The sequence below is a fragment of the Dermochelys coriacea genome, chromosome 6 (genome assembly GCF_009764565.3).
Source record: "Dermochelys coriacea isolate rDerCor1 chromosome 6, rDerCor1.pri.v4, whole genome shotgun sequence".
Taxonomy (NCBI): Eukaryota; Metazoa; Chordata; order Testudines; family Dermochelyidae; genus Dermochelys; species Dermochelys coriacea.
In genome coordinates this window covers 123,245,835-123,271,745 of record NC_050073.1, presented here as the reverse complement: position 1 = coordinate 123,271,745, position 25,911 = coordinate 123,245,835, and the positions used below count along the sequence as shown (strand labels likewise).

At 42.9% G+C, this 25,911-nt stretch overlaps 1 protein-coding gene across 20 annotated transcripts in view; it reads right to left on the bottom strand.

Moving 5' to 3' along the window:
* Positions 1–25,911, bottom strand: part of NIN (ninein) — a 108,463-nt gene that overhangs the window by 28,724 nt on the left and 53,828 nt on the right. For 11 of the 20 annotated variants that reach the window (XM_038406037.2, XM_038406035.2, XM_038406038.2 and 8 more), the window contains 12 exons: positions 24,669–24,859; positions 22,884–23,030; positions 21,467–21,634; positions 17,801–17,937; positions 15,047–15,187; positions 14,136–14,310; positions 11,831–11,941; positions 10,901–10,990; positions 8,055–8,202; positions 6,291–6,412; positions 4,952–5,475; positions 1,033–3,153 (listed from right to left, as the gene is read on the bottom strand). In XM_038406037.2, coding sequence (XP_038261965.1) covers positions 1,033–3,153; positions 4,952–5,475; positions 6,291–6,412; positions 8,055–8,202; positions 10,901–10,990; positions 11,831–11,941; positions 14,136–14,310; positions 15,047–15,187; positions 17,801–17,937; positions 21,467–21,634; positions 22,884–23,030; positions 24,669–24,859 — 4,075 coding nt within the window. The remainder of the gene's footprint in view (positions 1–1,032; positions 3,154–4,951; positions 5,476–6,290; positions 6,413–8,054; positions 8,203–10,900; positions 10,991–11,830; positions 11,942–14,135; positions 14,311–15,046; positions 15,188–17,800; positions 17,938–21,466; positions 21,635–22,883; positions 23,031–24,668; positions 24,860–25,911) is intronic. The other 9 variants (XM_038406049.2, XM_038406052.2, XM_038406054.2 and 6 more) reach the window with 1 other exon arrangement.

Here is a 25,911-nt window from a genome sequence, read left to right as displayed (position 1 = left end):
TTTCAGTGTATAATTTTACAGAATTTTTTGTTTGTAACGTGATTTGAAGACAATGTAATAGTTCAGACAGTTTGAAAGCAATTGTTTTGCCGCACTTTGCATATTGTAATGTATTAGACCACCTGTTTCAGGAATAGCAGTTCAATATAATGGGAATACCAGCATGAGAAGTAGCAGAATTTGACCTGCCTTTTCTTTTGTTTGCGATTTTAGAGTAGGTGCTTTTAAAATCAGGTTCTAGTCACGATGCAACACTTGAAAGGGTCATTCCAGGCTTCCCATAAGAATTTAATAAAAAGTTAACAGCCATTTGTAACCACTTTGTGTAATCTCAAGAGAATTAATTCTTTAACTGCTAAATTTCAACAAAAAAGCAGGTAATTTATTATGAGCTACATGTGTTCTTAGTTATGCTGGTATTTACCATATCACATACTTAATGGCTTCTGAAGGATTTAAGTACTCCTATTGAGAAAATTACTAAGATTGTTTAGTGTTAACTTTAACATTTTAGAAAATTGCAGCTCCGTTAGCACCCTGAGTTACAGGCCAAGAACTAAGGCAAGAGAAGTGGAGAGATTATTAGTATGAAAGTTAAAAGCACTTCAAAGAAGTTACAGTAATGTTCTTTCACAGTAAAATGTTTGTTTCATTGTGACTTATTAACTAAAATACACTCCGCAAAAATAAATACATACAATCACACTGAACAGTTGACAAATTGCTCTTGCGTTACCATCACTGCTTTTAGAATACCATCACGTACATAACTGCACAGAAGATTAAATTAACCTACAAACTTCCATAATCCAAGTTAAAGTAGTTTGCTTACTGGTCATTAAAATCCAAGGCACTGTCTTCTAGTCAAGGTTAATCTACTTGTTAATGTGATGCAAGCATAAGGAAATCAGTAGCAGTTACATGCCAGTCAATGAGTGCTAGCAGGTTAGTTTTCTAAGCACAGCAAGCAGCAAAGTTAGATTTTTGTGGGGAGCACAAATATGTCCCAATTTTTTTTAAAGTGTACATTACCTCAGGAGTTCAACATTTTGCTGCAGCTCACTACATGTGCTTTGCAAGTCATGTATCGCTGAATACAACTCCTCTTTCTCGTCTTGAGAATGCATGTCTTTTTGCTTAACCAGAGATATAACTTTCTCTTTCAGCTTCCTGTTCAGCTCTTGTAGCTCTCTTTTCTCCGTTGCCAGGTCTTTTATTGTGGTCTCACATTGGCCATGTTTGTCTTGCAGGACTTTAAACATTAAAGTATGTTCTTCCAGTTTTCCAAGTCTGTGCTGCAGTCCCAAGTTCTCACTGTGCATCTCTAGCTTTTCCTGTGCATATTGGTCATGGACATCTTCCAGTTCCTTAACTTTTTCCAGGAGATGTGTTTTTTCTTGCCCGAGTTTGACATTTTCTTGACTACTTTCTTCTAACCTGTGCTGCAGGCTTGTAAGTCTTGGTACATTCTCTTCTAGTTTTTTATTTTGTTCAAACAACTTTATTATTTCAGATTTCAGGCCCTTGTTTTCTTGCTGGATTTCTTCCTGTAAGGACAGAAGTGTAGATTGTGCCCTTGATCTTTCTTCTGGCTCTTCAATCTTTTCCCAAAGCTGAGGTACTAGATTGTTCAGCTCTCCATTCTCTTTAGATGCTCCATAGACCTTCTCAATTTGGAGAGAAGCTTCAGTTATTTCCTCAGCCTTCTTTAGTTCAGTCTGTAGCCTAGAAACTTCAGAACAAAGCTCTTTACAGGCTGTAGCATGATCAGATGTTATTTTTGCCACCTTGCTATCTTCCTGAAAACATCCCTTCTCTCTTTTAACGTCTTCATAGAACATCTTCAACTTGGGAACCACCTCAAAGATTTTCTCAAGCTCTGTCTGTTTCATTTCCAGCACAGACACTTTGGAAGCCTGATCTTGCTTCTTGTCATTAGCTTCATTATATTCCTCTTCCAATACCACTATACTTTCCAGAAGCTGACCAAATTGTATTTTCAGGGCATGGTTCTCTACCTTAGTGTCTTCATACATCTTCTCTAGACTGGAATAAGCCTCAACCATTTCTTCAAGCTCCTTAGTTTTAGCCTCCAACAATGAAAGAACAAGCAAGTTTGCTCCGTGATCTGTATCTTTACAGCCATCTTGCAGATTTTTGAGAACATTACCCTCAATTTGCTCTATCTTGTCTTGCACCTGAGATTCTTCCATCTCAGAATTTGATTGGTCAAAACTGGAAAGTTTCCCTGACTCTTGCTCCAGTCGCTGTAACCTCTTCTGTAACCTGACAATCTCAGAAGCCATTTTCACATTTGCCTTCACAACCTGCTCATGCACTTTCTGTAGGTTTGTAAGAACCTCTCCATCTTCTTCCAATTGTTGCAAGCCAGACAGTGCTGAAACCTTGCTCTTCACTTCTGCATATTCATTTGCCAAGGCATTGTAGTCATTCCTCAGTTTGGCAAAATCAAGTGTTTCCTGCTGCAATTTCTTTATTTTTTCTTGAAGCTTTAAGATTTCCAAACTCATCTGTGCCTTCTCTTTTTCTGCTCTCTCGTGGGTCTCTTTGTTTAAACCCTCTAAAGCAAGAAGTTTGGAATTCAGTTTGTATTTCTCTTGCTCATATCCAGTCTCAAGCACTTCAAGCCTTTGGCTAACCAGCTTCCTTTTTTCCTCTACCACAGACATTTGTTCTTCTCTGTCTTTTAGCTCTCTTTCGTAATCATTTTGTTGCTGAAGTATTTTATTATGCAACTTGTCCTGTTGTTTTTCAGCAACATTTCTCAGATCCTGCAGCTCTTTCTGGAGCTGCTCCTTTTCACACATTAACTTGTTCACAAGTTCCTTGAAATTCTTCTCTAGGAGTTCCTTCTCCTGTGTTAGTACAAAAGAAATGGCCTTTTTGCTCTCCAGCATTTCCTTCAGTTGCTCTTGGGCTTCAGCACATTCCTGGATGATTTCATCCTTTTCAAATTCCCACTGAGATTTCTCCTCATGCTGTTGTTCGGCGAGTTCTTGCAGCTCTCGTTGGTAGCGTTCGTCAAGATTTCGTAGTGCTTCTTCATACTTGTTCACAATTGTTTGTCTGTTGACAGAAAACTGAGTTTCTGTCTGAGATGTTCTTCTGTTATACTCAGTTTCCATTTTTTTCCTAAATATGGTCAACATAACACATTACTAAAACTTCTGCCAATTCCAGAAAATAAGTCTCTTTTCAAACTATTTAAAGAAACAACTGAAATTTACACATTTAATCAAGTTTCAGACCAATATATTCAATAGCTAGATTTTTCTTTTGAGACCCAGAGTTACATTTAAGAGAGACAACCTGTTGGATTTCAAAAAAACCTACTTGCCTGGCAAAGAACATAACTCATGCAGTGTTCTCAGAGGTAGTTGTGACGTTATTGACTTAAACTGGCACTGTATAGAACATTGTTGCAACCAAGGCCCTGTAGTGGCACCAAATCTTGTATAAAGGGGTCAAATAAGGTGTCTAAGACAAGGTTATGGTTTGCTGGTTATGATTACGCTATCTGTATGTATGTATCATTTTTGCATTTAAAGATATAAATATTGGCTCTATACTGTCCGTATTTCAAACTTGTGCTATGCTTCTGGGTGACATCCCAGACAAGTTGGTGTCAGCTCTGCCCATTAAGGGCCATCAGCTATACAACTGACCCATTGAGAGAAGGCAGATACACCTTGTGACTCAGCAAGGCATGCAGGGACCTGCCTATGGACAGAATTCTGAGGTTTTCCCATGCCATGTGATGGACAGCTTGTCTTTGGGACAAAAAGCAGAGACCACATGGCAAGAAAATATAAAAAGCTGCTGCAATTCCTCTATCTTGTCTTCAGTCCAGCTTCTTACCTCTGGAGGGATTTTGCTACAAACGGACAAAGGACTGATGACCCATCCCAGCTGTGGATGTACTCCAGAGACTTGAACCTGCAGCTTATTCCATCACTGCTACAAGCCTGAACCAAGAACTTTGTCATTACTGTATGTAATTGATTCAATTTAGCCAATTCTAGCTCTCATCTGTATCTTTTTCCTTTTATGAATAAACCTTTAGATTTTAGATTCTAAAGGATTGGCAATAGCGTGATTTGTGGGTAAGATCTGATTTGTATATTGACCTGGGTCTGGGGCTTGGTCCTTTGGAATCAGGAGAACCTTTTTTCTTTTACTGGGGTAATGGTTTTCATCACCATGGGTCACCATAATGAGTGGCACTGGTGGTGATACTGGGAAACTGGAGTATTTAAGAAAATTGCTTGTGTGACTTGTGGTTAGCCAGTGGGGTAAAATTAAACTTTTCTCTGTTTGGCTGGTTTGGTTTGCCTTGCGTTGGTGTGCATAGAAACCCCAGCCTCTTTTAAGCAATTTGTCCTGAATTGGCACTCTCAGTTGGGTCCCATCAGAACCAGCATCGTTACAGTAGTCTTACCAAAAACAGGCACCAGTTGATTCATGTGAGTGGAACCCTCTCAATGATGCTTCACATGAGAGCAAGGGGTCTCTGCTCTGATCAACTTTCAGGTTCAGGGCCAGAGATTTAGCTTTTGGGTTTGAGAACCCAAGCAGTAATTTTAAAAAGTCTTTCAATAAATACACAAAGAATGTAAAGGGCATGGACACTGAATTGGATTTACCAATTAACTGTGCTTTAGGTCCTATTAACTAGTTTGATTTTATATCTATATTTATCAGCAGTTGAACTGAAACCAATATTAAGCATCCAGTCTAAAAAACAGAAGAAAAGGCTTTTGGGTACCAACAGTTTCACGTATAACAATAAAAACAGTTCTTCTAGTATAGTTCTTACTATTAGAACTTTAAAGAAGAGTCAAAACAAATTAAAGATCGGGAATAACTTCTTCTGAACTAGTTCAGTTTCAGCGAACCTGCCTAGCAGATAGCCCAAACAGTGCTGTCTCACCTTTCTTCTTGGAGTTCCTGTTGGTGTTTTTCCAGCAATTTGTGTTGTAGTTCTTCCCTCTCAACAGCATGCTTTTCTGTCAGGCTTTTCAGCTGCTCATGGAAACCACATTCTACCTCCCCCTTTTCTTCTTGCAGGGTCTGCACCAGAGCTCTCATCTTTTCTTCCATCCAAATACCATTCTGAACCAGCACTTCCCGCTCTTGGTTAAAACTCTCTTGTACCTGCTCCAGCCTAACCTGGAGCTCTTCCTCATGTCTTAGCTTCAGCAGTTCTTGGAGATTAGCCTTTTCCTTATCAAAGCTCATCTGTAAGTCGTTTGTCTCCTCATTATGTTTACAGTCAATCCTTTCTTGTTCCTCTTTGAGCATTGCTGTCTCTCCCTGGAGTGCTTCAATTTGGTTTCTAAGGGCACTTATTTGCTTTTCCATGGTTTGCCTCTCTTCATTATATTTCTTCACCATGTTTTCTTGCTCCTTTTCACAATGGGTCTTGGTCTCAACTAGTTTTTCATAAAGACTCATCTGTGTTAAAAGAAAAATGCGGTGGTTTATTTTCTAGCTTACAGAGGAGTAATATTCTCATTTGCACATTAGTGTCTTAAACTGCCTTTCCTCTCAGAAGCAGAATAGGAATGTTAGAGCAGTCAGCTTGATTTCTTAAAGTGGCAAGGATAATATTTACACATATACAAATGAAATTAATGTTGCACGTTTTTGTGAAACCAACAAAAGAAAGCAGGGTCCCAACTAATTTTCATGAGTCAGGAAGGGTAGGTCTAGATCAGAGTTTGTGGTCCTGTTTTAACTTTAGTCAAAATCCTTCAGTTAAGCTTTTCATTGTTGATTCACTAAGAAAGTAAATATACTAAGCCATGCAAAAGAAGAGAGATCTGCTCTTCAAAGAAATACTGATTCTCAGAAGCAGCAAACTATTGTTTATCTCCCCTCCATGCTTCCTATCCCCAATTGTTGGGGTCATCAGTTTTGTTAGATTACAAACTCTCGGTGTCGGAGACTTCCTTTTACACAGTTGTATTGTATGTATGGATGCAAACTAGGTATATTTTCAGCTGGGAAGGTGGAATAAGGAGATAGTCTGAAAACCCCCACACTATCACAGGATGGGCCACAGTTTAATATTGCCAAGCTGCTTAAACTTCACTTTTATCAACTTTCAATCCAATAGGAGAAAGATTAGAGGCCAACCGAGACACAAAGCTGGGACTGCAGGTAAAGGGCAGCAAGAAAACGAACATCCAAGGCCACATCCCTCCCAAGGGAACCATGAAAAGGTGAGGGAATTTCCAAGACTTTAGTTGTGAATGAAGATAGCTTACTGTGTCTTTGAGCTCCTGTTTCAGATGCTGTAGCTCCTTGTGGTGTTGCTCCTTCATTCGTTCTATGACCATTTCTGCTTCTATGCTCATATTTAGTGGATTGCAATCTTCAGAACCAAGCCCTAAAAAAAAAAAAAAAAAAAAAAAAAGTTGTGTTTTCTTGAAGCCCCAAGTGACCAGATGTTCAAGCAAAGCACCTCACCATCTACTCTCCTGGATTTATTGAAACTCAAGGATGTCAGTGACTACAGCAGGATTCTGTAAAAGCGCAGCTCAGGCTCAAACCATCCCAGAGGCACCTGGGGCGAAGCAATGCCAAGCTTTCATTTTAGTCTTAATTCTTAACACAGTGACTGTCTGCTCTCCAGCGGCAATACTTCCCCTGAAGTTAAATATCAGAATGGGGGCCCCACTCCTGAGCTCTTACTGAACTACCCACAGTGCAGCTTTGGGGGGAAGGGGAGGACAGAGGTGTTGTAAACCTTACATTAAGCTCACCTATACACTCTCCCTATCCTGGAATCATTGGGCACAGACCTCATCACCCAGTGTCAATCTGAACAGCCGTCAGACATCTTTGACTTCTGCCAGCTGAAGCCATAGCCAGGAATCATTGTTTCATATTGCCACTGGAGCCATTCCCTCTCCACCAGTATAGCTGAAACCTCTACACCAGCTTCATGCCACCAGAGATTTCACCTTGTAATGGGGCAATTCTCCCTGGACCAGATAGGTCAGCTCTGGGGCCTGGCTCAGCTGGCAGTTTGGCATACAGCAGCTGCACCACACTAAAAGAAATGGCCCATCATCTGCCTGGTCTCGTGTTGCCTTGCTGGGGTGGTGGACATGGTGGTGCAGGATTAGATAGGTACAAAAAAAAAAGTTAAGTTACTTTAGTTTAGTGAAGGGAAATAAACGTGTTTTGTAGATTAAGGAAAATAAAGGGGTTTTAGCAGCCATGAGAAGCTTTGAAAATATAGGAAGAAAAATGTACTTGGCAAGATCAGTCCTAAAAATGCTGCGCTCAAAATGTGACTGATAAGAAAGAGATACCTCTGATCACCAGGAATGGCATCCTCTAGTGTGCACAGTAAAGAAAAGTTGCTCTGTGTTGCACCAGGAATGACCCTGAACACACCAATGTCATCCCAAAGAAAGAAGCCCAGCCACAAAATCTTGTCTACTCAAGGCTGGCGAAGGGTTCAACCCCAAACTGCCCTAGACTGGTTCTTAACTAAAGGTAGCAATTGGCAATGACATCACTTGTCTGTATGAAAAGCTGAGCTCTTAAAGGGTTTGTTACTAGTACCTGCCTGACCAAGTTGGACCTGCCCACATGGGTTTGAGGACCCCTGGATCTAGTTCTTCCGTGAGTATTCTGATCAAATGCTCATGACTGTGTGGTGCTGTATGGGTGTTGTAATAGCTTATTATTTAGGCTTTTAGATGTGCTTAGAGCAAGTGTATAAACACCATTTGGCTTGTAGATTTAATAAACGAATTAACAATTGACTTGGTGTTGTGGTAATATCCTGCCCTACTACAACTGCTGATAATTCCAGCGGGGGGACTGCTCCAAGTGTTTGAATATTTGGGATTTCCTGATGTCAGAAAGTTTCAAGTTGTGCCTAGTTCTGGAATATCAACTCCCATTTAATCCCTCGTCACAAAAAACTTCCAGAGCTGAGAGATCTCTATAATCCTTCCACTAGAATACAGCAGAAGAGCCTACTCCAAAACAAACCTAGAGGAAATATCCTTTACCTTGGTCAGGCTCCACACCACTGCTTCCCCCATTTTTGATGTCAAACTCCTCATGCAGCGAGCTTTCCAGAGAAGGCCTAAATATTCTGCCTTGCGTTCGATACTCTTCCAGCTCAGACTGGAGTTCATCGATCTGGTCTTGCAACTCCTGAGTAAAAACACCAGAATGAAAGAGAGCAAGTCATGGGAACAGATATATTGCAACACACAGATTAAATGACAGGACATTCAGAGTGGTTTATTTTACGAGATCAACTTGCCAAAAATCTTGGAGTAGCCCAAGAACAGAACTGATTATCCTCCCATCCACAAGACCTATGGCTGTCCTTTTCCAAGTTCCACCACGCACAGGTAACTCTGAGATGTGTGTTTACTCACTGAACTATCAGCACATTCATACTCAACGTACACTTTGTGTATGAAACATATGAAGCGTTAATATCCTACATTCTGGCCTGCTTCCCATGTGTTGTTACCCAGGATACAACGTAGGAACCTTTCGAACGTAATTGTGAAATATCTGCAATCACTGACAGGGGAACCACCCTTCTGCTGTGACCTTGATATGAAAGTTACAGGCTGTGGTGCCCTCGCTACACATTAATTCATTTACCATCTGTTACTTTTGTCCAGTGGCCAACAGGATATCCTGACTCTTTGTGCCACATACGACGCACTGAGCACACTGCATTAGCGTTTATTGGCACAAATGAGTACCTGAGCTAAGATGCATGTACACTAATTCCTGTAGATTTGGAATATGTCCATGAAATCAACACTGAAATTTCACTCCCCCAACCTCCTCCCCAACCCTTCAGAATTGACAGTCCTTCAAAGTAGCGGGCTGCATATTCACATACAAACATGGAGAGGCAAATATTTGGCCTGCAGAAATCATCTGAAAGAAAGCAGGTATGAATGTAACTAGTTCTACAGGGGTTTTGGCTTTAGCTCCCAAATTGGTGGAATCCCACTATGCTACCATTGTGACAGTACTGCTGTGGATTAAATGTCATCTAAAACCAGGGTATTCCTTGTGGAACAAGAAAGCTCATCCATTCTGCTTTGAGTGTTTGCAGCCACAGCAGTCCTTAGAAAGTGGACAAATTAGAGTAGATATTTTGGGGCACAAATTACAACAAGAAATCATGATTTAAATCAGCAAGCAGAAAACCTTGATTTAATTTTAATTGTGTTTTGCATCTGTACATCATTATTTACCTAAAGAAAGGTTGAATCTGATTGGTTGGTAATCTGTAAAACAACTAAACACAGCCTTTTCACTACATTTGGCACTTCCTTCTGGTAACCAGGAGGATATATTATATTTATAAACTTTTATTTAAGCAACTGTGTAGCATAACTTACGTTTATTCAGATTCTTAATTTTTATATTTTTTATTATGTTAGAAAATTATAAATGATGCATCTCTTATTTACTAGATGACTGTTTTCTTGCAATTTGTGTCCATCTCTATTTGGATGAAGATTCAAAATCAACTAAAAATGCATAAAAATGGTATTTTAAAATTAAATACGCTGGATACATAAGACAAATTTATCAAAACATGTTTTGCATTTAAAACTGATTTATTAAACAAAAGAACTAGTTTTATCTGTAGTTAGCAAATTGAACAGATTGTTTCTGGTCATGTCTTTTAAGATTTTAGAACTAATAGATCTCATCATCTCACATCTAGTTATTATTTAGATTTGAAGCAAAAAACCACACGGTGTACACAACCAAAAAACAAGCTTTCCTGCTTTTTTAACTCCCAACAGGCTTCTTAACTTGGAATTAGCTCAGGGGCTTTCAAACTTCATTGAACTGCAACCCACTTCTGACAAAAAAGTTATTACATGACCCTGGGTGCGGGGAGAGAGGGCCGCAGCCTGAGCCCCACTGCCCCAGGTGGGGAGGAGCTCAGGTTTCAACCCTGGGTCCCAGCAAGTCTATGCTGGCCCTGGCAGCCCCATTAAAACGGGGTCGGGACCCATTTTTGGGTCCCAACCCACAGTTTCAGAACCACCGAGCTAGTCAATGAAGTGAACCAGCTGACTAAACTGAAATGAAGAAAATATTCTCTCTGCACCTGCAGAAGAGGCTGCTGCTGTCAAAAGCTAGCTTAGCACTTCAAAAAACTCTGGTTCCAGGTGTTAGCCAGGGACATCCATCAGTTCACTTTCTTTACAGGTTGGCAGCCAACGTGTACTGCTTAGTATTGTTTTTTGTGCAGTTTAATTTAAATGATTTCAATCAATTCTAATATGTTTAGGTCTTAGAATGAGTTTTCAAGTTCAAATTTAATTTCAGATCGCTTTTTCTGTAATCATCATGTATTTAAATTTTAAGAAATCTGATTTTTTTTAAATTTAAGAAGTCAATTTTCATCCACTCTGATTTAAATGCACAAGATTTCAGGCAAAAAAAGCTCCTTTTACATGCAACTGTTCTTTCGCCCTTCTCTTGGACAGCCAAAGGTGGTAGCAAGTTTCACAGTGTGAGACTCAGCTTCTTCCAAAGGTTAACAAACAGCCAGAAGGTAACTTTTGCCTGGAGCTGTATTAGGACTGGCTAACAAAAAAGGCTTCATATCTTAATGATCTCTCAAGGTGCTCTCCTTTGGTATGGTTATTTTCCTTAAAAAGCATCAGCTAAAAGAGGGGCTTTTTGGTCAAAAGGCTTGCATTGGTCTAAAAAGGGGGGCCATTATTTAGTTTATAGAATAGCAAACTCACCTGCATCTTATTATACATGGCTCTCGATTCCTAGGAGGATGCTGTGTTAAATACAGAACTGAGTTCCAGTACTGAAGTTGGTATCTCCCACCCTTTGATTCACTCACCCTGCACTGCTGTTCATACTCATTTTTCATTTGTACCAATCTCTCCTCCTGCAGGAAAAATTCAGCACTGCTGGGATCAAGGTCGCCGAACTACAACACAGCATGAAAACAATCTAGTTAATCCTCCACTGTGAATAATCCTGGTGCTGAATTCAAGGCCAGGCCCCAATTCCCAGGCATTCCAGTCAGGCTGTGTTTTATTTATATAGAAAATACTGTCAGAGGGGACAGACAGCAAGAGATCAAAACAATTTCCTAGGCAACAGGCCAGCTGTTATTTCACAGTCTCGCATGCTCATTTAACTAACTTCAGTTCCCGTGGGTATTTTGATTTTTAGCCAAAAATGTATAATGCAACTATAAAAGTACCTATCCTGAAAGGGTAAGCTGATTAAATGTAGGAATCGTTTATTGGATTAGAGTCTCAGAAAATTCTACAGTTATGTCTTTTAAGAATATTGACAACTGTGAAATTATAACCTAGAGGATCCAATCCTAAATTACAGGGCAGTATAATTTGTTCACCCCAATTTTTAGCTCAGATTTAAGAGTGCAAGGGCTCCTAATGTCGTGTCTTTATTTAAGGCAGGATCCCAGAAAAGGATCCATTCTAGTGTGTCTATGTGACTCCCTTTCTGTGATTAGGACCATAGAAAACCAGCTCTGCAGGAAAGAGACTGTTTCCTCTGGGATTTGGAAAAATGCTTCACCCACTTTAGGGTACTATACAACATAGCAAGTCATTTACTGATAATTTAGGAAAATATAACCTGCAGTAACACTCGGCCACAGTTTTCAGAGTAACCAATGTCCACTGTGGTCATGTTCACAGTGAGGGTCTCCTGCTCGCAGTTAAATCAGCATCAGACAGCCACTCTTTAGGAATTTGCTCTCTATTAGAAAGGCACAAAGGAAGGAAGGGAGGCTCACCTTCTCGGCCAAGACATTTTCCAAGTTCCTTTGCAGTTTGCTCGTCAGGCTCTCGTACTCTGACAGCTTCTGTCCAGTCTCCAACAGCTCGCTCTCTAAACGGCTGTTTTCCTAAAGGAGAAGTGATCTTAAAGTTCTGGCGTATTTTTGTTTGTTTTAAAAACTTTCCAAACACTGATACCTAAGGAAGTTCACAGTGAGTCAGGTCAGAAGGTACATTTGTCTTGCCCAGAGTAGGCCCAAGCCTGGATTCTAACACAGATACTGATACAAATGTCAGTTGCCAACAAGAAGTGTGAATTTGTCTGCAGGTAAAAAATGGAAGACCCCTCTTGTCACACCAAAGTCATGCACGGGAAGGCCTGAACATGCAAGCAGTGTACAAAGCGAAGAGCAACCCCATGTCCTGTCTTGAAGCTCTTCTCCCTAGTATTCCCTGCTTTCCTGCATGCATCTGGCCAACAGCTGCCTAAGGAGGAGATGACAACCTTCCAAGCAGACGAGAGGATTGACATCAGCAATATCTTTAAAGGCCTCCTTCCCCACACACAGAGCTTGTTTGCATAGAGCCTGCTCACCTTAGTTTTTTTCTGCCCAGTTAAAAAAACAAACAATGAAGTTTGAGAGTAAAAGTTGCCCGATTGGATTGTATTCAGACTAGAACAAGATCACTTACGAGTTTGTTATTTCTAAAAACATTTTGGAAAGGAACCTGAATCTGGGGCCCCAGCTCAAAAAAACACAACCCTGCAGTCAGACTGTTTTGAGATTATGCATCCAATTGGAGAATTAGTTTATGGGGGTTTCAAAGCTGTATTTTCATATGTCAAGACCTTAGCAGTAAGATGTTTCCTCTGCTAGCTGATGGCCAGATGATAAAACAGACAGCCATCAAGCAGAATTTACTTCTGGGGGAATTCTGCACCACTGCGCATGCACATAATTTATGTTCCCCGCAGCTTTCTTTGCTTCTCCACAGAAAACTGATTTTCTGACAGGGAAGCAAAGGGAACCCACAAGTGCAGTCATGTGACCCTCCCAAGCAGTATGTTTTGGGTGCCCAGAGCAGCAGGCAGAGAGGTAAATCACTGTGGGGGAGGGGGTGGGACTGGGGAAGACCTGGCGGGTGGCTTCTACCCTGTGACCTGCTAGTCCCGGCTGTGCTGGGGAGGACGGGATTTCCTCTGCATCCAGGGCTGGGTCAGATCCACCCCCAGATTTCTCCCCAGCTGCAGGAAGCTCCTGCACCCATCGTTTCTCAGCTGCAGTGGGAGGAATCACTGTACAGGGAGCTGCTCCCCCATCTGCCCAACCCCCATGCATCCAGATGCCCTCATATCCAGACCCTCCCACTGAGCCTCACATTCCTGCACTCAGAACTCCCCCCCCATGAGCCCCACTCCCCCTGCACCTGGACCACCCCGACAAGCCACCCGCACCTGGATCCCCACCCCACTGAGCCCACTCTCCCAGCATTTGGACCCCCCACACCCAGAGCCCCCGCTAAGCTCTATCCCTCCCACACCTAGGCCCCCCCTGCTGAGCCCCAACCACATTCACTTGGGCCCCCTGCAGAGTCCCATTACCGTTGCACCCAGAAGCCCCCCAACAAGCTCCTGTGCATCCAGACCCCCCCCCCCCGCACCCAGATCCCCCACATCCAGCTTGCCCCACACAGAACCCTCTCAACCCACATCTGGATTCCCCCACACTATGCCCCTCCACACTTGAATTCTGCCTTGCTGAATCTAGTCTGCCCATGCCTGGTACACCTGGCACAGAGGGGCAGGGCCCTGGAGTGTTTCTGAGGCAGGCCCGGTCCTTGCGCTGTGTCAGGGTTGGGTGCAGCCTCACCACTGAGCCTGTGTCCCGTGAGGGAGCTGCACAGTGATCCCCCACCTCTGTGCAGCCAGTGGCTTATGCTCCCCAATGCCATGCTGGAGCCTCCACATTTATTTGACAAATAAAATGTGCAGAATTTTAAAATATTGTGTGCAGGATTTTTATTTTCGGGTGCACAATTTTTATTTTTTTTGGCGCAGAATTCCCTCAGGAGTAAGAATTGTCCATCTAGCGTCTGGGTTGACCAGATATGTACACGCTGCATATCACAGCTACAGAGTCTGGGATCCTTATGACATCTAGGCAACAGTCTACCCAGGCAAGTCAGAAGAACCCTTTTAAATACACCTATACAAATCATGCTGCTAAAGGTAATTTCATCCAGTACAATACACACAGTCATTGATTCTCTTAACAAGGGCTAAGTGAGAAAGTTCTGCAACTTCAGCCAGCCCTTTGTTACCTTTAGGGAAAGGGTGAGCCGGTCGCGGACGTAGTTCTCTTCCGTTTTCACCTTCTCAATCTCCCGCTCCAGCTCCAATCGCTGTTTGCCAGCTTGCTGCAGGATCTGCTCTCGCTCCTTCCGGAGTTCATTCTTTAAAGCTGCAGTGCGTTCTTTGTACTCCTCATCCAGCTTCCTATTAACAAAAGAGAGGATGGTAAGAAGAGAGTGGGCAAACACCATTAAAAAGCAAGTAGAGTAGGAAGAGTCACACAGAAGCAGCTGGGTCTTACACTAACAAGCCCTACACAAGAAAAAAGATTCATGAGAGAGAAAGCAGTGATGCACAGATCAGTAGCATACACAGCCACCAGCCGTACTGTACAATGCTGAGCGACAGGCACATCCCATGCTATGTTCTGCATAGGCCGCTCCATTTTTAGGATTAAATTGGATTTCTATCTCACCGATCCAAATCTTAAAGTTAGAGTTCAACTAAAATTATATTTGTGGAAAACAAAATGTAACCCACTTCCTGCCAGCTAATCAGGAAAGCAAAATGAGAGCACGAAAACCAGGTGCGAGGACCATGATGCCAAAAAAAGAGGGAACTGTACAGATGGAACTGGGTTGCACAGAATTTGGAGATCTTTGGTACTGTAGAAATGGGTGGTAGGAAAGAGGAAGACAGGAAGATTAGCCAAATTGATCCTGAGCCCTTCAGAGTGTGTGCGCACACACACACACACACTCACCAGCCTGAAGTTTTTCTTTAGAGCCACACACATGCAGCAAAACAATTATCTAATGTTTATGTACAACCAACACTGTATACACATGCAATGACCGAACAAAATGGAGAGACCTGTGCTCTCCGATCACTCCAGCCCCCTTCAGGCAGTGAAGGCGGAAATGCAGGAGGGCTGCCATACCTGAGGTTGTATTCATTCCGGCGCTCTATGGTAGCATGGTGGTCATCAACTTCCGAGGCCATAAGAGATTTCAGTTTTTCAGCTTTTTCCAAATCTGAGCGCAGCTTCTCTTTTTCTCTCACCACTTGGTCAACTTGCTCCCTACCGAAAGGAAGGAATCCTGGATTATACGCCCTTTCCTGACTCCCCAGCACCCAAACAAGTCACTCACACATTTCTAGGTCTGAGGAATACCCCGTTTTCTCCCCCACTCTACATCCCTCCTGCCTCCAGGTCATAGCCACCCTCCTCTTGGTAAAAGATCAGATGGGCTTGTCCCATCAGTTCTAGTTCTTCATCAGCTCAGGCACAAGTGCATTGTTGCCTCAACTCTTGCTGGCCAAGACTTACGAGCCTAGGAACTGCTCTGGAGTAGTTTAATTTCCTGCACTGGTAGAGCTGTGCCACTGGGCCGGGCCACCTTCTGTCCCATTCTTTTGTTTTCACTGTTTTGATTACCTCTGGCACCTCACTCTTGTGCTGTACCCACCTGGCAACTGGATTTGTTTTTAATTACTCGGTCTCTGTTGGATTGGCTACATTGGACAGCTCCCTTAAGGGAGCTCGATTTTCAATTTGTTCCATCTCTCTACTAGTAATTCTCATCCTGGAGTGGAGGTAAAGTAGAATGGTTGAAGTGTACAGATGAGAGCTTACTCCTTTGCGCTTTGCTGGAGACAGTTCCGTCCTCGGGGTCTTTTATTCAAAATCTCTTCCAGCACAAACCTGAATGGCAATGTAGTGAAAGGAGATGGGACCCTCCAAGCACTGGCAAAGGGATGACTATCACGCAACTGCAGCTCTCATCAGGCCTGACAAACTCACTATACCTATCACATTGCTGTCATGGTATTTATCCATAAAGAATGTTGGGTAAAGTATCAAATAAAAGCTCGTAGAATGCTGGTCATCATAAGCATTGAGAGATGCAAGTATGGGTGTCATGCAAGGAGTTGTGTCTATGTGCTAAAAATATGTTTAAACTAGGTAACCAGGCAGGGATGATAAACAAGTTTTTCCCCGACAAAGAAATGTTGAGTGACCTATCTGCCCAGGCCGCTGAGGTAAATTAAGCGCAACACAAGGGGAGATACATTTACATGCAAGTCAACAGGAAAAGCCAGATTGATTGGGGGATGTGAAATCAGCCTGGGAAGGCACCAGAGACTAGAGACAAAGGGGGTTGTCTTGCATTTGGGGAAACAGAAGCAGAAGCAAAAAGAGATTTTTCTGATGCATTTCACGAGGAACACTCCTGGCAGAAGGGAGTGATTTTTGAAAAATCTGGCTCCTGATTTGACTGAAAATCAGCAAGCTCTGCAAAGGACTCTGAGAAAAGAAACTGTTTGAGACAAAGGGTACGTCTACGTGATCTATCGGGGATCGATTCATTGCGTCTAGTGTAGACACGATAAATTGATCCCCGATCGCTCTGCCGTCGACTCCTATACTCCACTGCAGCAAGAGGTGGAAGCGAAGTCAACGGGGGAGCGGTGGCAGTTGACTCTGCACCGGGAGGACGCAAGGTAAGTCGACCTAAGATACGTCAACTTCAGCTACGCTATTCTCATAGCTGAAGTTGCGTATCTTGGTTGATTCCCCCCCACCAGTGTAGACCAAACAAGAGGATTGTAGTCTGCTAAGTTATGTCTAGACTCTTATTATACTCCTGTTTCCACTACCCTTACTCAGTATCACTTAAAAAAATCCATGTTTGTTAATAAATTTGTTTTTCTTTTATCATAAGTAGTCTTCAGCACTGTAATATTAAGCGAAGTATGAATTCTTAGCTGAATCAAACGAGCTGGGGTGTACCCTGCCTCTCTGGAGATAATGAACGTGGTAAGTTTCTTTGAGTGTCCAGTAACAGGGCTGGATACTCCAGGTGTAGGTGCTGGAACTAAGGGTGCTGCAGCACCCCCTGGCTTTCTATTATTAACATGGTTTACAGTTTGGTTCAATAGCTCACAGCACCCCCACTATACATATTGTTCCAGCCCCCCTGACTCCAGGGAAACAATCTTCCAGGGGCTCAGGACTTTGAGTACACCAAGTGTTATCCATCTGGCAAAGGACAGGCTGGCAGAATCCGGAGATGTTTGTCGGGGGCAGCTAACAGACTGGAGTGAAAGGGAGCTGCACCCAGTTCAACATGAACAAATCTCTCTTTCGCTGAGGCAGAAGGGTAACAAAGTGTCTCATGGTTCTGAGAGCCCTGAGAAAGTGTCACTTTTGTACATCCCGTGTGCTTGCACTGCATGACAAACCCTACATAACACTAGAGAACCATTACTAGTCATCATCAGCTTTCAAGGCAGCAGGCATCAAATCTCGCCCTCCTCAGCCCAAGGGCCATAACTATTGACGTACCTTGGCTGTTACTGTTTCCAACCCTTTAGGAACAAGCAAGAGAGACGCTCAAGAAAATCCTTTTGTGTGGTTTTGGTTTTTCAAAAGTCTGAGGGCACTTTCCTGTGAGGCTTTGCTTCCACTGAGGTATGTCACTTCTTAGACTCGCAATACTCAGGCTTAATGAGAAATTCTGAGGTGCTGACAAAAAACTCTCAGGTGCTTCACAAGAAATACAAGGTTTCACACATTTTAGGGAGATATTCTCTGAATTGTGGAGTAAGCAAACAGTATCTAAACTCCTGCCTGGCCACGTAACTAGGACACAAGGGAGATCTGATGGAGACTGAAACCCTGCCAACTTACAGTAAATGTCTGATCTCCATTTTGAAGCTGGCCAAGGCAGCCTGATGGGTTCCATTCTTGGTTATCAGGAGCTCATTTTCTAACGCAAGAGTCAACTCCGTCAGGTTGACCTTTCCATCCAGGCTAAAATCCAAGGCCTGTAAAACAGCAATAAGTCAGCACAACAGGGCAACCTTTCCTTCTCCTGTAGAAGCTTAAAATGAAGGTGACAATAGAAAGCTGAGGAGGTCTAGAAGTGGCCTGCGCTTGATGGTGAATCCGTTCTGAATGGCATCTCTGCAGGGATACAGAAATGTAGCCTCTCAACTTCCTCCCAAAATTGAATCCATGCTCTGGCAAAGGGGAAGGAGAGAGGCACAAGTTCCTATTAGACACAGTTAATCAAGTGCACCCACGACAGAAGTGGCAGATGCATTTGTTTGTTTACTGTGGGTCTCAGCAAAATTGCATTTGTTTTTAATTTAAACGTGACAAGATGGATGATTGAAAATAATCTTCCCAGATAGAAGAAAAAGTCTTGCAATAAAGACAACTAGCGAGGTAGGTAATTTGTGCATGACCCCTTAGCGTCAATTAACTTCTGTATTTTATAGTAAAAACCTCACCTTAATTAGATCACAAAGCCCATTGCTAGTACTGACAATGGTGGAAGCCTAACCTAACAATCATTTGATGGGCTTCTAGTTACACTTTGTTTTAATGTAAGTATTTTACCATACTTAAAATTATAAAATACACGGTATGTAAAGAAATCACAAAAAGAAAAGGAGTACTTGTGGCACCTTAGAGACTAACAAATTGATTTGAGCATAAGCTTTCGTGAGCTACAGCTCACTTCATCGGATGCATTCGGTGGAAAATACAGAGGGGAGATTTATACACACACACACAGAGAACATGAAACAATGGGTTTTATCATACACACTGTAAGGAGGGTGATCACTTAAGATAAGCCATCACCAGCAGCGGGGGGGGGGGGGAAACCTTTCATGATGACAAGCAAGGTAGGCTATTTCCAGCAGTTAACAAGAACATCTGAGAAACAGTGGGGGGTGGGGGGGAGAAATACCATGGGGAAATAGTTTTACTTTGTGTAATGACTCATCCATTCCCAGTCTCTATTCAAGCCTAAGTTAATTGTATCCAGTTTGCAAATTAATTCCAATTCAGCAGTCTCTCGTTGGAGTCTGTTTTTGAAGCTTTTTTGTTGAAGGATAGCCACCCTCAGGTCTGTAATCGAGTGACCGGAGAGACTGAAGTGTTCTCTGACTGGTTTTTGAATGTTATAATTCTTGACGTCTGATTTGTGTCCATTTATTCTTTTACGTAGAGACTGTCCAGTTTGACCAATGTACATGGCAGAGGGGCATTGCTGGCACATGATGGCATATATCACATTGGTAGATGCGCAGATGAACGAGCCTCTGATAGTGTGGATTGTCTGGCTATGTAGACTCCCTCCTCAGGCCCGACGTTACCAGCACTCCCAGCTATCTTTGAGACAGCACTGACTTCCTGAGGAAACTACAGTCCATCGGTGATCTTCCTAAAAACACCATCCTAGTCACTATGGATGTAGAAGCCTCTACACCAACATTCCACACAAAGATGGACTACAAGCCGTCAGGAACAGTATCCCCGATACTGTCACGGCTAACCTGGTGGATGAACTTTGTGACTTTGTCCTCACCCATAACTATTTCACATTTGGGGACAATGTATACCTTCAAATCAGCGGCACTGCGATGGGTACCCGCATGGCCCCACAGTATGCCAACATTTTTATGGCTGACTTAGAACAACGCTTCCTCAGCTCTCATCTCCTAATGCCCCTACTCTACTTGCGCTACATTGATGACATCTTCATCATCTGGACCCATGGAAAAGAAGTCCTTGAGGAATTCCACCAGGATTTCAACAATTTCCATCCCACCATCAACCTCAGCCTGGACCAGTCCACACAAGAGATCCACTTCCTGGACACTACGGTGCTAATAAGCGATGGTCACATAAACACCAGCCTATACCGGAAACCTACTGACTGCTATCCCTACCTACATGCCTCTAGCTTTCATCCAGATCATACCATACGATCCATTGTCTACAGCCAAGCTCTACGATATAACCGCATTTGCTCCAACCCCTCAGACAGAGACAAACACCTACAAGATCTCTATCATGCATTCCTACAACTACAATACCCACCTGCTGAAGTGAAGAAACAGATTGACAGAGCCAGAGGCGTACCCATAAGTCACTTACTACAGGACAGGCCAACAAAGAAAATAACAGAACGCCACTAGCCATCACCTTCAGCCCCCAACTAAAACCTCTCCAATGCATCATCAAGGATCTACACCTATCCTGAAGGACGACCCATCACTCTCACAGATCGTGGGAGACAGGCCAGTCCTTGCTTACAGACAGCCCCCCGATCTGAAGCAAATACTCACCAGCAACCACACACCACACAACAGAACCACTAACCCAGGAACCTATCCTTGCAACGAAGCCCATTGCCAACTCTGTCCACGTATCTATTCAGGGGACACCATCATAGGGCCTAATCACATCAGCCACACTATCAGAGGCTCGTTCACCTGCGCATCTACCAATGTGATATATGCCATCATGTGCCAGCAATGCACCCACGACAGTGTGTATGATAAAACCCATTGTTTCATGTTCTCTGTGTGTGTATATATCTCCCCTCTGTATTTTCCACCGAATGCATCCGATGAAGTGAGCTGTAGCTCACGAAACTTATGCTCAAATCAATTTGTTAGTCTCTAAGGTGCCACAAGTACTCCTTTTCTTTTTGCGAATACAGACTAACACAGCTGCTACTCTGAAAGAAATCACATTAATGCTAATAAAACCAGATAGGTAAAAAGCTAAAAAATAAAGTAATCAAGCAGCAAATGAAAGAGAAATTAAGGATCTACATTTCTCAAATGCCAGTCTGGCTAAAAAGAAAACGGCTGTGAATTTTTAGACTAGGACTTGCTTGAGTCCAAACTGCATTTTCTTACCTAGGACGGATAGCACAGTTTTGGTGCAAGTGTTTATAGCAGCCAGTAATGCTCAAACTCAGTGTAACATTGACAGACAGATAGGAGAAAGTTCTTATAGTGTATCCTCAGTGTCATAGAATCAAGAGCCAAGGACAAAATACAGGAAATTCTCCTGTAGCTTGTCCACAGCTTTTGAAAAGGTAGTCTTGGAAGCAGTTTGCTGCAGGGTGAGAACCTCTGTTTTGCAATGGATATGAACATTTTTATCCTCTGAATATGAAACACCCAACATGAGCCAGGCTGCCAAATTCTGCTCTCCATTTTTGTATGTGCAACAATTTAGAGCATTCCGATGCAGGAGTATTTGGTTTGCTAGTGCAGTCTGGTATTTAGACATCTAAATAATTACACCGCCCCCTGTAAATATAGGTGGTCTACTTCAGGAAGGATGGAATGTTGCCCTTTGTGCTATCTTAAAACACGTATTCGCTCCGTGGGAGTTGTCACTTCTCATTTCTCTAAGCCTTAGGAAGTTATTGTGGATATCATCCCTGCTGTTCCCAGAACTGCATCGTTTTACATAAAAAGTACAGATCCAGAAACAGCAGCATCCAAAATCAAAATCAGGTGGCTGGGGGATCTACCCAATTACCGTGAGGATTTCATGGCCATTTTCAATTCCCTCTTCATGCCATGTGTCAAGTACTCGCTCCACAGAGGCATAGCCCATTCCGTCGTCGAGGCTGGAGAAGACTCTGAACCCAATCGTGCTAGTCATTGCGGACAGGGCAGTGGTGCGTCTCCCACTTTCATCAAAGGACTAGAAGAGAGGAGAGATGGGGGTCTGCAAAGGCCAGCTAAGGGCAATACTGGACATTTTCCTCCTGCTGCCAAAGGAGGAAGGCTTATAAACTGAATTGCTGTAAGGACTTGAGTCTTCTCTGAACTGCACTGAGGTGGCTCAGGAGTAATTCCATTTAACTCAGTGAAATTCCAGGCTAACCAGGCCCTTGCTGTTAAGTTTCTAATGTAAATCAAAGGAGGGAAACTTCTACTGTAGCAAGACAGGTTCTCAGGCTGATAAGAGTTTTTTACCTTGTTGTAATTACACAACTGTGGGCAACAGGTTTTGAATGTTTGTTATTTCCCCCAGAAGGGGTTCCTCAGGAATCCATTCACACGTTTACCTTTGCTGTCCCCGCCCCAACCCCACTCCGATCACATAAAGTTTCGGTGGAATAGTTTACCTGGCGGTTCAGGTTTTCACTCGATCACTGTGGGAGGACAAATTTCTTTTCCACTTTACACTGTGGTATCAGAAGCATGGGGGTGCTTCCATAAGAGGGAACCTGGCGGTGGTTTATCCTGATTCCCCCACACCAAAACAGTTTACTCCTCTTTACAGCGTACACAAAGATAGCCTTTGTATTCATGATGGGCACAAGCAAACCCAGATGCAGCAGTCATTTTAACCCACCCCAGCTTGGCCTGTGACATTACTGCTGACTTTCTGGAGTCAGATAACCAATGCCTAGGGAGAGCCTGTTTCCAAAATAATGTGCTCTCTTTTCTGCAGAGGTAACATGGAACATGTAACAGAACACTTGAAACAGTGACTGCTATGGTCCACAGTTCTTACACCAATGCAATATTATTCTGGTAACGCCTGGGGCAAATGTTTTGATCAAGATAGGTTCAAACAGTTTTCTGTCACCAGCAACCTCCACTTTCCTCCAAGCAAATAAATTCAGCAGCAATCAGGTGCCTCCATGGAGAAATAAAAGCACATGGAGCATGAGTCAATTGCCACTGAACTTTACAGAAGGGCTCTGGCTGACTTTAAAGGACTCTGGATCAGGCTCCTAGTCTAATGTGGCGTCAAGGAATCAGGTTAGAGATCAAGAAGGCCTATCAGCAGAATCAGGCAGAAATATCTACCTGAAAGCTTCTCTTAATATTACTTTATCTAGACTCCCAACCATCCAGGACTAGCTGCTATTAAAAAATGTCGAGCATTCTAGTCAAATGAAGCCATTTTTCCAGAGAAATACTGTCCCAGTGCTTCTCACCTGCATGGAGAGGTGCCGTTTGAGTTGTCTGTATGGGGTAGAAGCTGATGGCGTAAGAGATTTTCCATTTTTAAATAAGCCATAGAAAAAGTCCTCTATGCTCATTGTGCCATCTTGTTCAAGATTATGGAACATATCTTCAAGCACCTGAAAGTGGTAAAATACAGTCAACATCTTTTGTACACATGGAGCACATCTCAGATGTATCAACATGAGACAGTTTTACAGCTCTGCATAAAACAAACAAAATTCTACCAGGTTAAGTCTTTTGTGGAGATGTCATTTAAGGAGAAAACCAAAAGAATTACTCAGTATACCAGATTAATAATAATAATACATGAGATGGCAATTACTGTATTGTGTACAGTGAGTCACAGAAATACCAAATACAACTACACTGAAGCCTGTGTACCAGTGCATTTTTCCCCTGCTACATTTTGAGCTGTTCTACCCTCTCAAAACACAGTTTAAAGAATTTCACTGTCTTGAGGGGTAGTATATTCAAAGAAATATCTTCTAGAAAACATTTGCTCCATTACTTGGGGTCGGTCCTGCTTTGAGCAGGGGATTGGACTAGATGATCTCCTGAGGTCTCTTCCAACCCTGATATTCTATGATTCTATGCTCCCAAAGCCTTCTGGCATGAGGGTTTCAGAGCAAATCATGTGCTGAAAGAACACCAGCTTGCAGAGTAGCAACTGAACGAAGGGATAGTGCAAGGTTAAAAGGTTAAAATAAGTACAGTTTACTACCACAAGGCAACCTGGTTTTAAAAACACCTTAATTTTTAATATGGAAAGTGTTTAAAATGTACAGTTCATTGACTTTTTGCACTTTTGACTATGAAAGAATGTCATCAGCTTCTTGTCCCTTTCAATTCCTGGCTCCCCAATGGTAGCAGGATGCTACAATGTTTGTGTTGCAAACACTGCAAATGCATATTATCCTGTTAAAATACAAACTTCCTGAAAAAAAACCAACATTTAAGTTGTTATTTGGGGGTGTAGAAAAGTTACTTTTTACAAGCCTGTGAATCCTAAACTGACATGAGAGTCAGTTTTGAAATCCTGTTGAGTCACAAATATTGCCCCAGGGATTTGCAAATAGAGCTCAAAGCGAGGGACTGTTGACTTCTTGGCAAGCACTCTAGTTCCTGATGAGGAAGTTTAATACCAGGCAGTGGTGTAGTGGTTTAAAAAAAAAAAGTGGGCAAACTAACCTTTTTGGTCCTCCAGACTGGGCAGTGACATGGTGGACACTAAGGGGGTGCAGGGATTCCCTTATTTTGAATTGGGTTTAGGCTCGGATGATATTGGGGTGAAAACCAAAAGTTCCATTAAAAACCATTTTTGGCGCTCTCTGCTATACACAAAGTGATCAGAAGTGAGTTAACTCCGTAATCCCCAACTGAGAAGTGGACAAACTCCATTAACCCTTGACTACACTACTGATACCCTGGATACAGACCTGCAGTTTACTTTCTGGTTTGTAATCAGTTTAGACCCCATTTTACTGGAAAAACTATCATTAATTAAGGCTGTTACTACCTTTTTATAAAAAGACAGGATCAGTCATTTTTTGACTCAAAACCGTTAAGCTCATTAGGTAGCTATCAACTGGGTTCAGATCCTGTTTTCCAAATGACCCCTTGTCTCTTTAAAATGTGCAATTATATGTATCCTAGGCATTTCTCAGAGAAAAGCGAGTCTTTCTTACGGAAAAGCCTTGACAGCACTTTGTGCCATCCCAACTTTCCTCTGAAAGGAGAGCCGCAGAGATGGTTACCTCGCCATCCACAGTCTGCAGCCCATACTGCTCACAAACTGAGATCAGCTTTTTCCTGTTCAAGTGGCCGTCTCTGGTGATTCCTAGATTCTCACAAACCTCCTGCAGCTTCTCTTCTATCCAGTCCTGGGGAGGAGACGACGCAGTCTGTGAAGCATTCAAGTCATCCGGATTCCAAAATCTCAACTGGCCTGAAACAACGACAGTGAGTTTTACATTATTAAAAGGAGGGATAAAAAGATACAAAACACCATTGCAAGAAACCCTGGAGGACTTTCTAGGACTAGGTGCCAGTGTAGTTATGTCACCCAACACCTACAACTGGCTGTTTGCCAGCACTAGCAAGTTCGCTACCTTAGGGGCTTGTAATGGTGCCCATCACCATAGCATCTGGGCACCTCCTCCTTGCTTGGCCAGATTCTTAGCGAACTTCATGGAATCTTCTGCTGTGCTCCATCCCTGGCTGCAGAAGCTCCACTTGGGGCAGGGATTTTCACTGTGTGTGTGGGGGAGAGATTGGGTTGCTGTGTCAGTCAGTTAAAGGAGGGACTCCATCAAAGGGAAGATCTTGCAGTGTGTCTAACTCTCACATGCTCCATCATGGGCTTTGGGATCTGTACGATGCAACGGGAAGGCAACTCCCTTGATGCTCAAATGCCCTGTAGTCTGTAACTCAACTGGGACCTGAACCATGAGGAGCTTTGGAGACTGGGACCAAGGCCTTCAGCTGGCAGTGAATGCAGACTGGGGACCAGTGGAGGGACAAGAGCGTAGGCTGAATGTGCTCACTGCATCCTAAATGGAGGAGGAAGCGGTCAGCTGCATTCCACACAAGCTGGAGCTTTTGCAGCATTGTGTAATCTCTGTTAGAGTTCTTCCCTCGATAGTTGTGTGTCGGCCACTAGGGCCAGACCTGGTTATCGCTAGGGCGTCCTACTGCCCTGGCCATGCTCCTACGTTAGATGTTCAGAACCCTCCCCATCCCAAAACCATCTGAATATGCCATTAAGCAAATGTTTTGATCAAGATACGTTTAAACAATTTTCTGTCACCAGCAACCTCCACTTGAACCCCTTCCTCCAAGCAAATAAATTCAGTGCAATACTATACAGCTGAAAATGTTAACTTTTAAAGGGTTACTTGAAAGGTTTAGAAGACTTTGTTGCATCTCCCCACACCAGCCTGAACTCTCCCTTTTACACACGACACACAACACACACACACACGCTCTGGGGGCTGTGGG